The 12753-nt window shown below is 41.3% G+C and overlaps 2 protein-coding genes across 2 annotated transcripts in view; both read right to left on the minus strand.

The window, feature by feature from the left end:
• The window catches only part of LOC102782003 (uncharacterized), a 2890-nt gene extending 2684 nt beyond the window's left edge, over positions 1–206 (minus strand). Inside the window, exon 1 of the mRNA XM_087849686.1 lies at positions 176–206. Within this exon, the coding sequence (XP_087705812.1) occupies positions 176–206 (31 nt within the window). The remainder of the gene's footprint in view (positions 1–175) is intronic.
• Positions 207–1966: 1760 nt separating this feature from the next.
• Positions 1967–7641, minus strand: LOC102798304 (protein FAM161A). The gene is made up of 4 exons (XM_006783964.3): positions 7377–7641; positions 5770–6041; positions 4871–5020; positions 1967–3102 (listed from the first exon to the last, which is right to left on the minus strand). The coding sequence occupies exons 1-4, from the start codon at positions 7482–7484 to the stop codon at positions 2214–2216; spliced, it is 1419 nt and encodes a 472-aa protein (XP_006784027.2). The 5' UTR covers positions 7485–7641; the 3' UTR covers positions 1967–2213.
• Between the last annotated feature and the right edge of the window lie 5112 nt (positions 7642–12753).

Here is a 12753-nt window from a genome sequence, read left to right on the forward strand (position 1 = left end):
ACTCTCCAAACAGAAGCGCAAACCGCGCTTCATTGATAACACCTGCTTTGTGGCGAACAACTTAGAGGCTAAAGTTAGATCATATTGATGCAAATCACCCCTGCAAGCGAATGCAAAAACACTTTAGCTATTTGACTAAAGTTATTCAGTAAAGGCTTAAATAAAGTGCACTTACCCAGACTTAGAATGCGCATAAGAGTTTCCATAATCCTGAGAATTCCGACGAACTCCCGCGTTGATTATTTTCAGGATTCCGCTTAAAAGGCTTAACGTTTCACAGGCGTCCAGCCCTTTCGTCTCCTGTGCGGTGGCTGACACCTAAGCTTTTATCTTTAAAGACGTCTTGCGCCACTGTAATAGGCTGCACGCCCTCTTCTCAGCTGCACGCTGACTACGCGCGTGTAGGAGTGACTTCCGTGAGTGGTGTGATCATCTGGCACCAACGCGATTTTGATACAAATACCAACACCCCGCTATTTACGGTATTTCACTCAGAATGGTCAGTCACTGGTTGAATATGTGCCCAGACCGGTATTTTGTTCCCTGAACTTGCAGTAACGGGTACATGATTATTTTTAACCTGTGTGAGCAACATTTTACCGAACAGTTCATAAACACAGAGATGGAAAAAAATAGCCGAAATTAGTGAGTGGCGAAAATTGATTTAAAGTTTGAGTGGGCGTGATGTCTCAGTCTCCCGGCTAATTGTTTGCAGGGCGTCTCTTTTGTCGCATCGTAGGACGCTCAGAAGTTCCCCGAGTATTTCCTCTGAAATCTTTAGTATCTAACTGGACACACGGTCGTGCTGGGAGACGGAAATAACAGGAGGGTGTTTACACATTACTGTGAATGAACAGTGGGCTTGGGATCCCCAGCCTCTGCTTCTTTGTTATCTGCAGCATGATTTTCCCAAGATTTTCCCACCGTACTCCTAGTCCAACCCTAGTCGTATAGACTTCTTTCTCATTGCTTCTCCCTTCAGCCCTAACAAAGTGATATTTAAAATGCATTGATTCGGTTGCGCTATTCCAGGAATGTCCCACATGTCGGCTAGTCAGTGTACTTCTTATGCAGTAATCTGCTGGAGCACAAGACAGAAAACTCTTGAGGAGACTGTGGAGCTACATGCACCCTGCAGCAGGGCAGAGTTCAGCATCTACACAGTCTCTAATATACAATGTAGTAAAACATAAATAAAACTGTTACTGCTGAAACGATTTTCCGCGTTTGTTGTGTGAAATGGGAAGCATGAATAATAGACGCTACTGTAAGATTCGGCATTGTGGAAGCTTGTTCTGCTAGAATGAAATTTTCTAAATATCCTACATTCTTGCGCTAAGAATGAAAGCACTGTGCCAGTGCAGGTGAAGCTAGACATCGGGTGAATGTAAACAACAACAACAACACATTTTTCTGACAGACATCTTTGCAAATGTTAGATAAGAATGTGTGTGTGTGGATGTGAGGGCGATCTGGCTGCGACATCTGTCACCCCATTGATCGCTAGGGTTGATTCGGCTGATCTGGCTAGGCGGGTGTCCCCTTCCTCCCTCACCGGTCCATGTGTGTCCCTCCCGACGCCCAGCGCTCGGTGGCAGCGGACGATGCCCCCCCCCCCCCCGGCGGACGACCATCCATCGGTATACCAGTAGCTGCGCTCCCCTGCTAGAACCTCCAAACAAGCTCAAGAATGTGTGTGTGTGTGTGTGTGTGTGTGTGTGTGTGTGTGTGTGTGTGTGTGTGTGTGTGTGTGTGTGTGTGTGTGTGTGTTGGGGGGGGGGATCCTGAATCAAAAGTTTAAGCAAAAGTTAAGTGGGAGTTTTTCCTTCCCACTGTCACCAGTGTTTGCTTAGAGGAGGACTCGGAGGGGGAATTTGATTGTGGGGTTTTCTCTGTATTACTGTTAAAGTCTTTACCTTACAATAGAAAGTGCCTTGTAGTGGTTCTAAATATATAAACTGAAAAAAATGAAACAACCTGAAACAAGCAATAAATTTTAACAGAAAACAATCAATGTATTTTTGATTGCAAAATATTCCACAAAAACAAAAACAACACATCCTTGCACATGCATTTCTTTAACCGCGTTTTATTGTTTGATCAAGAGCAACTAGAAACCATGTTGACTTGCCTGCATTGTAAAACTAACTCAAAAACAGTGTAGATGTAGCTGCTCCTAGTCTCCCGTTTTGCTGTGAGTTTTAAACACTTTGTCACACACTGAGAACACCTTTGTTACTGAGCAGAAGCTCTGGGCCACCCAGCTGTTGAGACAAGCAGATGTTGCAGCCGCTGGGGTCAGTGTTAGGGGTCTCTCTCTCCTTCACCATCTCAATGGACAGCTGTATTTGCTTCTTCACTGGCTTGGAAGAAGGACTTCTTTGGGACCTGCAGGAGTCGAGAGAGGAGTCGGATTGGTGCATATCAAGCTCCAGGTCTGAGCTTTGATCGCTTTGACTCTCATTAGCTTCTCTTTCCATTGTGTAGAAGATTTGAGTGTGGGGACCATGGCTTGTGGTCATGGTGCCCTCTCTGTGTCTGGTGCCATAAATAGATGTGGGCATTGGCTTTGCCTTGAAGTTCTGTCGCTCCACTCTCTCACCAAACTTTCCAAGCTCTGCCACAATCCTGGCCTCCTTCTTCCTCCTTTCTCTCTCCAAAAACTGAAAAGGCTGTGGTGAGAGTGCAGTAGAGGTCTGGGTGCTTGTAGCATCCGTGTTTCTGTTATTGTCGGTGTTGCTTCTGCTTTGGTTTGACCGTTGACTATTGCGACGGCTGATCTTTTCATAGAGAGGCAGGTGTATGTGTGCCGGAGCAGGTGACGCCCGGAACTTTTTCTGGCATTCTCGGAGCTCTTCCAGCTCCTGCCTCAGCAGCGTGTTCTCCAGCTCAATCTCCGAACGTGTGCGCACTTTGTGCTTCTTCCTCTCCTCTTCTCTTAGCATCATCTGGAAAGGTTTGGGAACAGTGACTTTGGAGTTGGGCAGAATTCTGGCACCAGTTTGATCGGACACTCTTGCCTGCGGTTTCGGACAGGAGGTATTGGGCTGGAACCGAAACCGGTTCTGGCTCGTCATCCTCTCTGGGCTCAGCAGCACGTCTCTGAGGGAAAATACAGGAGAATAAAATGTGATAGTGAGATCTGTTCATCAGTAATATGTTGATTTTACCACTGAACTTGTGTAGATGTTGCATGGTGAGGGTACAAGTGAGAACACAAATATCTGAGGTCACTCAGATCAGATCAGCTCAGATAGCACAAACTATCTCTAATGCTTGATTAAGCCCATATGTAAATTTATTATGATTATGACTATTTTAAATTTCCTTGTGCTTTTTTATTGTTTGTGGGTTTTTCTTTCCTTCTTTATTCTTTTATTTGTATGAATATTTTTTAATTAGTGTATAGCATCAACTCAATTAAACCTCTGTGATTTGGTCACATAAGCAGCAGGTTTTATGTGCTTTGGTTTTAATGAAATTAACAACAGGTGCACTAGTATCATGGTCTCCGAGTCATTGACGCAGGGTTTCGACTTTTATGTATTCACGGTGTATTCTTTTGGATTTGTGATGGTAATTGTGGTCAAGCCTGTCTATTTTGTGTCCTGTGTATTATATTATTGGCGCTTCTTCATTTGTCATCTTGCCTTCCAGTTTTTGGTTTCTCTTCAGATGATAATTCCTTTCTGCGTCCGGTCCGTTCAAGTCTTGTCTCTGTTTTGTCTTCTGTCTGTGTCTAGCTTGAGTATCTTTGTCTGGGTCTCAGTGTCAATCATGCCTCCATTTTTATCTCCTGTCCCTGTCAGTTCTCATGTTTTAGTCCGTCTCTCTTTGTTTCTTTACCTTTCTGTCTCAAAGTCAAGCCTGTGATTCAGTTCCAGTGTTCTGTTACTTCCTCTTCTATTTTGGTAGCTTAAGGGAAAACTGTTTTGCTTTCCTTGTCTCATTTGTCTGTTATTAGTATCAGCTGTAACTGGTGGCCATGGGACACATGTGCTGTGTCCCATGGTCCCTCATTAGAGCTTAGTCTGTGATTTCCTGGTAGTGATGGTGATATCTCCATCTGGTTTGGCAGCTACAGGGCCCCAGTGAAGAAATCGTTGTAGAGAGTGGTGAGGACTGCTGAGAAGATCATTGGGACGTCGCAGCAGAACCTGTAACATCATCAAAGACTCCGTCTGCGCCCATCACCCCATCCTTGCTCCCCTCTGGCAAGAGGTTTTGCAGCATCAGGTCTAGGACAGTCAGATTCTGCAACAGGTTCACTCCCAATGCCATCAGACTCTTGAACTCATAGCTACTCCTCTATGCTGTACCCCCACCCTCCACCCCCCAAACATATATACACAACGTGACTGTATATTTAGGGCAGTTTTTCCTAATATTCTTTGCAGGTTTTCTCCCGTTTTCTAATAATGAATATAGACAAATTCCTCCTGTATTCACATACGTGTACAAATCTGAGATTATTTTCATACCTTTGGATTTATTTATTGTACAGTCAGATGGCGAGTACATGCACTGAAATTTCATGCTGATCTGCACTAACAGGTGTATTTTCTTAACAACAATAAAGCAGCTATACTATTCTAGGCTTCATGGGGGTGGTTTGAGGGCATGATGTCCTCTTTTGGGCCCTGTGCTCACTGCTCAGCACAGTGGAGCCCAACAATGCCCAGCCTAATGTGACAAGAGTATACAGGCAGTTCCTAGGGGATGAAGGAACTAATAGCGTTGACTGGCCCTAAAGCTAAGAATTACACATGATGCTCAGAGTGCTCAGAGTAAGACATTTTCAGCTTTTCCACTCTCTTCCAGTATCCAATGAAGACTCAGCAGTGCTGTGAATTAATACTTCATTACCAACCTCTCAAAAATTTGCTCCTGGCTGGGAGTCCAGTCCAGCTCCCCAATGCTGTCCTCTCCACAGAGCTCCGACTGGTCCGAGCCACTTGATGACTCCTGGAAGTCCAGCTCCTCCTGGGAATTGATCCTCTGGAGTCTCCTGGCAGGGCCACTAGGTCAGACATTAACATTCTCAGTCAAATTAACAATGAATGTATATGCAAACACTTGTAAACTGTCAGTGAAGATTTCAGAAGAATGAGAAGTAAAGTGGTGGGTCAGTGGCAGCATTTGGGAAGAGAAATAACGGTGATGGGGTGCAAGAAACAAAAGCAAACAGGTTACAGGTGTGCAAATGCATGGCAGGAAGGCAGTGTTTGGGCATGTGGTCCCACTCCTGAGTCTTAAATAAATTCTAATTTTTCACATATTCTCTAAAAAATAAAGCTCTCACATTATTAAATATTTGTAGCACAACACAAAGCACAACTCCCAGTAAGAAAAACATACAATTTCCTATTCATTAAACATGCTTTAATGGAATCTTTTTCTTTTCACTTTAAAGGTCACAGTTCAAAAATGTGTGACTTTTGACATTTAAAGTTTGGAAACAGAGTTCTTGCTACTATATCCTTACTCTCATTCCCCTTATTGTATCTGTAACTTGCAACTTCTGTCGGTGCTGTGCAACTGGAAACTGAATTTCCCGGAGAAAACCACCCGAGGGATTAATAAAGTTTTATCTAATCTAATCTAATCTAATCTTATTTTAGGCAGATTTGATTTAACACCTGATGGCTGTTGACTTTATAGAAAAAAAACTAAACCATACAATTATTTAAGCTATAGTTACTGGGGTCTTTATGTTTCCATTTCTCTATTATGTCAAGGTTTAAGTGTGAGTCATAGAGCGTATCCAACCTGAGGAGCTGCCTGGCCTCTTTGTTTCTTCCCAGACATGCGTCATCGCCCCCTCCAGGCCTTTCCTTGCCTTGGCTGATGTACATCTTCTCCAACTCAGCCATGTTCCTCAGGTGATTGCTCTTCAGCTCCTCCAGCCTCCTGTAGTACTCCTGGTTGGAGAAGTAAACATGCTGCTCCCTCTGCAAGCCAAAGATTTCCAGTGACAGAGAGCTGCGAATGCCTCTCCCGTCTTTTCCTTCCTCACTGCACTCCGAGTCCAGGTCACATTCCTGACAGGTTAGAAGTTGCCAAGATTATGAAACATTGCGAATGAATTCAGTGCGATAGATTTACTTTTAGTGCTTTGAGTGAATGCACATTATTTTTTCAACCTTTTCTGTATTGGCTATTAAGAGGAACATTACACAAGCCATTAACAAGTCATTGCAGCACCAAAAGCAGGTTTAGTATGCAATGCATGTATACAACCTTCATCTACCTGTGGCTGAACTGCAAAGATCTTGCATTCATGGGGTTAGAGTGTGCATAAAAAATGTAACTTCATAAGGGTATTTCCATTTTTCCATTCCATTCCATTAGACACCTTATGTAGTTGTAATCAGAAACAATAGAAACTGCAGCAACTGTCTGTTGCACTCAGACTGTCACGATCCTGGGTCTTATGACCCAGTGTTTTGAGTTTTAGTTCTTTTGATGTTTATAGTGTTTGTGCTTATTAGGTTTCTTATGTTCATTTGCTTATTAGCTCCCCCTTGTGTTTTCAACCCCTGTGAAGTCTCCCTTGCCCTTCGTGTGTTTCATGTCTGTGTGTCTTATGTTGTCATGTCTGCCTCTCATGTTTCCTGTTTTATTTTGAAGAGATCTTGTGTTCCTGTGTTCATCGTGTTCAGTTTTACTCTTCCACTGTGACATCGTTATGTTCATGTGTGTCAGCTGTCCCCCATGTGTTCCCACTTCTCTCATTAGCCTCCTGTGTGTATTTAGTCTGTGCGTTCTCGTTCAGTCTTTGTCAGATCGTCTGTGTTGTTCCCATGCCAAGTCCTGCGTTCAGGTTTTCATATATATATATATATATATGCGCGCTCATCTTCATTGCCATATTTAGAGTTTTGTTTGTTTTTCTGCCAGGGTTTTTCATAGTTCGTGCTTCCTTTCTAGTTTACCCAGTTTAGGTTATTGCTTAGTTTGCATTGTTTTTGCCCTTTTATTTTGTACTGTTCTGTCTGCCTTAATAAACAGCTCATCAGTTAAGTTTGAGTTTTAGAATGTCTGCACCTGGGTCCACTCTTCACACTCCACGCAGTTTGCCTCGTCAAACTGTGACTCAGACTTCTTTCATCTAGCTGTGAAACCGCTGAAGTATTTTATACTAATGTTTTATGCTCTGTTGCACTATTGCAAAATCTTTTTCTGTGCAACATTGAGGAAGGATGTGGGAACTAGTACAGTCAGGGGATTTCCTTCTGTTCACACATAACCCCATAAGTGCTCAACTAAGTGCACAACTTCATAATTCATAATTCTATCTAACTTTGAATGTACATACACATATTGTAAACAGATTTAAACAGACTTTATTATCTTTAAACCTTTAGCTTCCTTACCTCACTGATACAGTCCTCATCCTTGTCAAAATAATCATCTCTTTCCCTTCCATACAGAGCCACTAATTCCTTGTTTCCCAGAGAAGGTGATCGGTACATAGCTGCCATCCTTTTCCTTATTTTATCCCAAAGTCACAGCCAGAAGCAAACCTTCTGCACGTCCTCTGTCACCTCACTCAGCACACTGACCTCCAAGGAAAATAGTTTTATTTCAAGTAGGAAGATTAACACATGGTTACCGCCTCGTTCTAACAGACGAACACAGACTAAAAGCCTTATCTTCTTACCATCAGGAGGAATCACGGCTTCATGGCCAGATGGTTCAGATGGTCCAGATGGTCCAGTGGCTTTTCACTTGAACACATGATTCATCGAAGTCCGATTGATGTGGACGCTCCCAATCTGATTTACAGATTAGCTTTCTTAAATACAGCGCAAGTGCTCCATCTGTTGTAGTGTGCAACAAGTCTGCAGGAGCAGACTTGTTGAATTGCTGATGATCAGCTGTATATATATTATTATTATTATTATTATATTATTATATATATTTACTGGTGACTGGGGTTGGGATATACCTACAGTGTCACACAGTAAATACTGTTGTCAGAATTGCAAAAACATTTAGGTTTATTTTGAGTAGATATATTTCTTTGTGTTTTCTCCGCTAATCTATAAATCAGCTTTGTTTGTTGCCTGTTTATCACATTTACGTCACAACTTTGGTAAAAATGTTGCTCTTGTTTGTCAGAAGCACTTTTTTTCCCCAAACTAGTGGCTGTGGAGTAAAATGAGCATAAAGTTTGGAGAGAAGCTTAGACAAATATGTGATCCTAAAATTCATATTGCATCATAACAATGAATAGTATTTTTAATATTTTAAATATAGAATAGGTTTGATGCTCTTTGTGAATGTACACAGCTGATTTCAACAACATGTAAGCAGATGTTTCATGAGTTGTCCTGGCTGATTATCGTCCGTGACAGGATACTGCCTAGACTGTCTTTATACTACAGAGTATACAGTTGGTCTGACGGTGGAATTCAGCGAATGAATCTAAGCATTGATGTAACCCAGCTCTGACCATGAGCACATGAGTCATCAAACAACAAAAACGTTACTCCCTTTGTGCCTTTTCCTCTTATTTTCAACCAACCTTTAAATAATGCAGTCAGTATCTGGCTAAATAAACATTTGATTTTATCTATTTCAGTAGCATTCTACTCAAAATTAGTGCTTCGTGTGTCAGCTGGATCAACCTACCCCTCACATGAGGCAAGAAGGCTGAGGTTGAGTATCATATTTTAGCTACAGTTCATCTCACGTTAAAAATAAAGCATCTCGCCCCTACAGGAAAAACCAGTTCCCTGCTGTTAACTGTTGCTTATCTACAGTGCAGCAAAGCATAGACTATTATGCAGAGATACAAAAGTTAACACAGCTTGAAATGTGACTAATGCTCCATAATGATTCAAAGGGTGTAAACTATGAACTCCTTTATTATCCTGTGGCAGCTTGTGGGTGAGACCATGGAGAAGTCAAGCACAGAAAATGTGAAATTAATCTTGGTTAGTGAATCTGAGAAAGATTATTTTCACCTCAAATACCACATACAGAAACTCAGAGTCTAATATCTACTAGTTTGGGACAAGTAAGGTGAAGGTTGACTTTGATTTGGTTCAGACTTTCAGGATTTGACAGGTGAAGCTGGAGAGGAAGGACACCTACCGCAGCCAACTGTGGTAATCCGTTTAGTTGGGTTTCTCAGCGCTGTCGTTATAAGACTTCACCTCGTGCTACAAAAACTCTCCCCATCTGTCGCCTGTCTCTTTCCATTTCTTCCTCTGTTTGTTTACCTAAGAACCACAGACAGAGCAGAGATGTGATGAAAACCACATGGTGATAGTCATGTCGTGAAAGTCTATATTTAATAGACAGTTTAGGGCAATTGTTTCCAACCTGGTTTTTTTTCTTATCGTGTCTTAAAATCAGCAAACTCTCCTTCCTCGCCCTACACACACTCTCTTTAGAGAAACAGTTTCCAGTGTTTTAACAAAGAAAAACATAATTTCTTTCTGTCCATAACATTTGTTGCCTTTGACTTTCAGTGCAGACTTTGTTCAATCTGGCATACAAATCAACTCCATATGCCACATCACATGAGGCTTTCTTTTGATTCTCTTTCTTAAGAACACCCACTTCTTCTTTTGCCAACTAAAGAAATGTGAACAAATTGTGGGTGTTTTTTGCAACAGGCTGAGTGTAACAAAGTGCATGAAGACTCAATTTAGATCTGGTTCTTTACTAAGCTGAGTTTAAAGTAAAACTTTGGGGTTATGAGTTTGGCAATTAGTTTTTGTGTTTTTTAAACGAATCTCTCATTTTGTCATGGAAAATATTAGATTCACTATTTGGTGGGAATTATTATTCAATTCAATTCAATTCAATTTTATTTATATAGCGCCAAATCACAACAAATGTCGCCTCAAGGCGCTTCATAGATACAGAGAAAAGCCCAACAATCATATGACCCCCTATGAGCAAGCACTTTGGCGACAGTGGGAAGGAAAAACTCCCTTTTAACAGGAAGAAACCTCCGGCAGAACCAGGCTCAGGGAGGGGCGGCCATCTGCTGCGACCGGTTGGGGTGAGAGAAGGAAGACAGGATAAAAGACATGCTGTGGAAGAGAGACAGAGATTAATAACAGATACGATTCAATGCAGAGAGGTCTGTTAACACATAGTGAGTGAGAAAGGTGACTGGAAAGGAAAAACTCAATGCATCATGGGAATCCCCCGGCAGCCTACATCTATTGCAGCATAACTAAGGGAGGATTCAGGGTCACCTGGTCCAGCCCTAACTATATGCTTTAGCAAAAAGGAAAGTTTTAAGCCTAATCTTAAAAGTAGAGATAGTGTCTGTCTCCCGAATCCAAACTGGAAGCTGGTTCCACAGAAGAGGGGCCTGAAAACTGAAGGCTCTCCCTCCCATTCTACTTTTAAATACTCTAGGAACAACAAGTAGGCCTGCAGAGCGGGAGCGAAGTGCTCTAATAGGGTGATATGGTACTACAAGGTCATTAAGATAAGATGGGGCCTGATTATTTAAGACCCTGTATGTGAGGAGCAGGATTTTGAATTCAATTCTGGATTTAACAGGAAGCCAATGAAGGGAAGCCAAAACAGGAGAAATATGCTCTCTCTTTCTAGTCCCTGTCAGTACTCTTGTTGCAGCATTTTGGATTAACTGAAGGCTTTTCAGTGAGTTTTTTGGACATCCTGATAATAATGAATTGCAGTAGTCCAGCCTGGAAGTAATAAATGCATGAACTAGTTTTTCAGCGTCACTCTGAGACAGGATATTTCTAATTTTAGAGATGTTGCGCAAATGGAAGAACGCAGTCTTACATATTTGTTTAATATGTGCGTTGAGGGACATATCCTGGTCAAAAATGACTCCAAGGTTCCTCACAGTGTTACTGGAGGCCAAGGTAATGCCATCCAGAGTAAGAATCTGGTTAGATACCATATTTCTAAGCTTTTCAGCGCAGAGTACAATGACCTCAGTTTTATCTGAGTTAAGAAGCAGAAAGTTAGTGGCCATCCAAGTCTTTATGTCTTTAAGACATTCCTGCAGTTTAACTAATTGGTGTGTGTTATCTGGCTTCATGGACAGATAGAGCTGGGTGTCATCTGCATAGGAAACTGGGCACTATGATGTTGCATTTTTTGCATTTCACTGGCCACTTAATTAAGTGTTAACCTTGGTGGTACCTAGTTGGATCCTTTTACGTTTAGAAATTCCTCAATTCTTCATGGCACAGATTTAAGAAGGTGCTGGAAGCAGTCATCTGAGATTTTGGTCCATAATGACATCACAGTTCCTGCAGACCTATCAGCTGCACATCCATCCTAAATGTGCTCTATGTTGGAGTGAGATCCAGTGACTATAGCAGCTCTTTGGATCCCTCACTGAAGTGCCTCGTAAGGATTTTACATTTTTCAGCTCCTGTTGCTGTTGGGACATGATAGCATCGTGTGCTAATGGATGAGCACAGAGTGTCAAATGTAATATAAGAATATCACTGAAAATATATCTTCATTTGAACAGCAGATTACTAAAGTACTTACTGAAGATTACTAAAGGTGAACGAATTTACTGCTCTCTCTCTCGCTCGTTTTTCTGAACAACAGCATTCACAGTTTCAATCTAAGCTACCAGAAAGGGAAGACTTTGTGGAAATGCACAAAGCTCCAGATTCTTAGTCATCTATCTTACTCCTTCCATCATGACTCAATCTCAGTCATCCAAGACAGCTCTTCAAATTACAAAGGTCCTATCTGCTCATAATTTCTTAGATAACTTTCCAGAAGCACTTTACCAAAAAAAACATTTTTTTATTATTATTATTATTTTTTAAACCCTGCGTTTGTTTGTTTAAAATCACTATCCTTTCAGCTTGTTCATGGCCAAAAGTGTCCACCAACAGATTAGGTCTGTAATTTTTATTGTTTTGAAGTTTTCTTTCTATTTTTTCTGTATGATGTTTTTAACTGACATCAGTTCTTTTCTTAAATGTAAAATACTCATTCATTTTTTATATTTTTAAGCATTAAAACACAAGTTTGTTTGTACAATGTACTTGTTGAAAGACAACAAGAAAATAACAAGAATAGAAGATTCCCACTCCTGTGAAGTGGTTTCCACAGGGCAAAGGCATTTAAACGGTTTCAATTGACCAAAAGTGGCCAAGAGGAACAACTGGATGTATAGATATATTTAAGGAGCTGAGGTTAAAAAATTTAAAAATCTGAAAACAAATTGAGACCCTTGGGAAGTTTTATTCCATATGCATTAACACAGCAAAAATGACCAAAAAAAATAGAGTGAAGTGGCCACAAATGGCCAGCATAGAGCCCAGAGAGTTATTAAATGTCAAATGATTATTTTGGTCGTGTACTGTTGGCTCTTTCTGCTGCTTTTGACACCGTTGATCATGGTATCTTGGGTGGGCATCGTTGGATCAGCTCTGGATTGTTTGGGTCTGGATCTGAGAATTTAGTTCCCACACTAATTGAGCATCTTCATCTTCAGTTCTCCCAAATGTGAAAAATCAGGCTGTAACTTTTGAGCAGGCATTCAGTTTTGATAAGCAGTCTTTTTTTTTAATCATCTGTGGAACTTTTCCCATCTGAAATATATACTGCCTCTGATAAGTACACGTGCTTTTATTTCATCACACACTGATTATTGTAATTCATTATTCCGTTGCCCCCAAAAGGTTGATTCTGTTCATCTGGACGCAGCGTTTTCAGTGGGAGATACGTTTCGTCACTCATCCAAGTGACTTCTTCACTCTTAGCTCACTGCCTGTTTCC

This window comes from Neolamprologus brichardi, chromosome 13 (genome assembly GCF_056152115.1).
Source record: "Neolamprologus brichardi isolate AB-2024 chromosome 13, ASM5615211v1, whole genome shotgun sequence".
In the NCBI taxonomy this organism is placed as follows: Eukaryota; Metazoa; Chordata; class Actinopteri; order Cichliformes; family Cichlidae; genus Neolamprologus; species Neolamprologus brichardi.

Coding starts and splice junctions, on each gene's coding strand:
- LOC102798304 (XM_006783964.3), bottom strand. CDS start 7,484: ATGGCAGCTATGTACCGATCACCTTCTCTGGGAAACAAGGAATTAGTG. Junction 5,021..5,769: donor GAGGCCAGGCAGCTCCTCAG/GTTGGATACGCT, acceptor TGTCTGACCTAG/TGGCCCTGCCAGGAGACTCC. Junction 3,103..4,870: donor CAGGAGCAAATTTTTGAGAG/GTTGGTAATGAA, acceptor ATTTTCCCTCAG/AGACGTGCTGCTGAGCCCAG.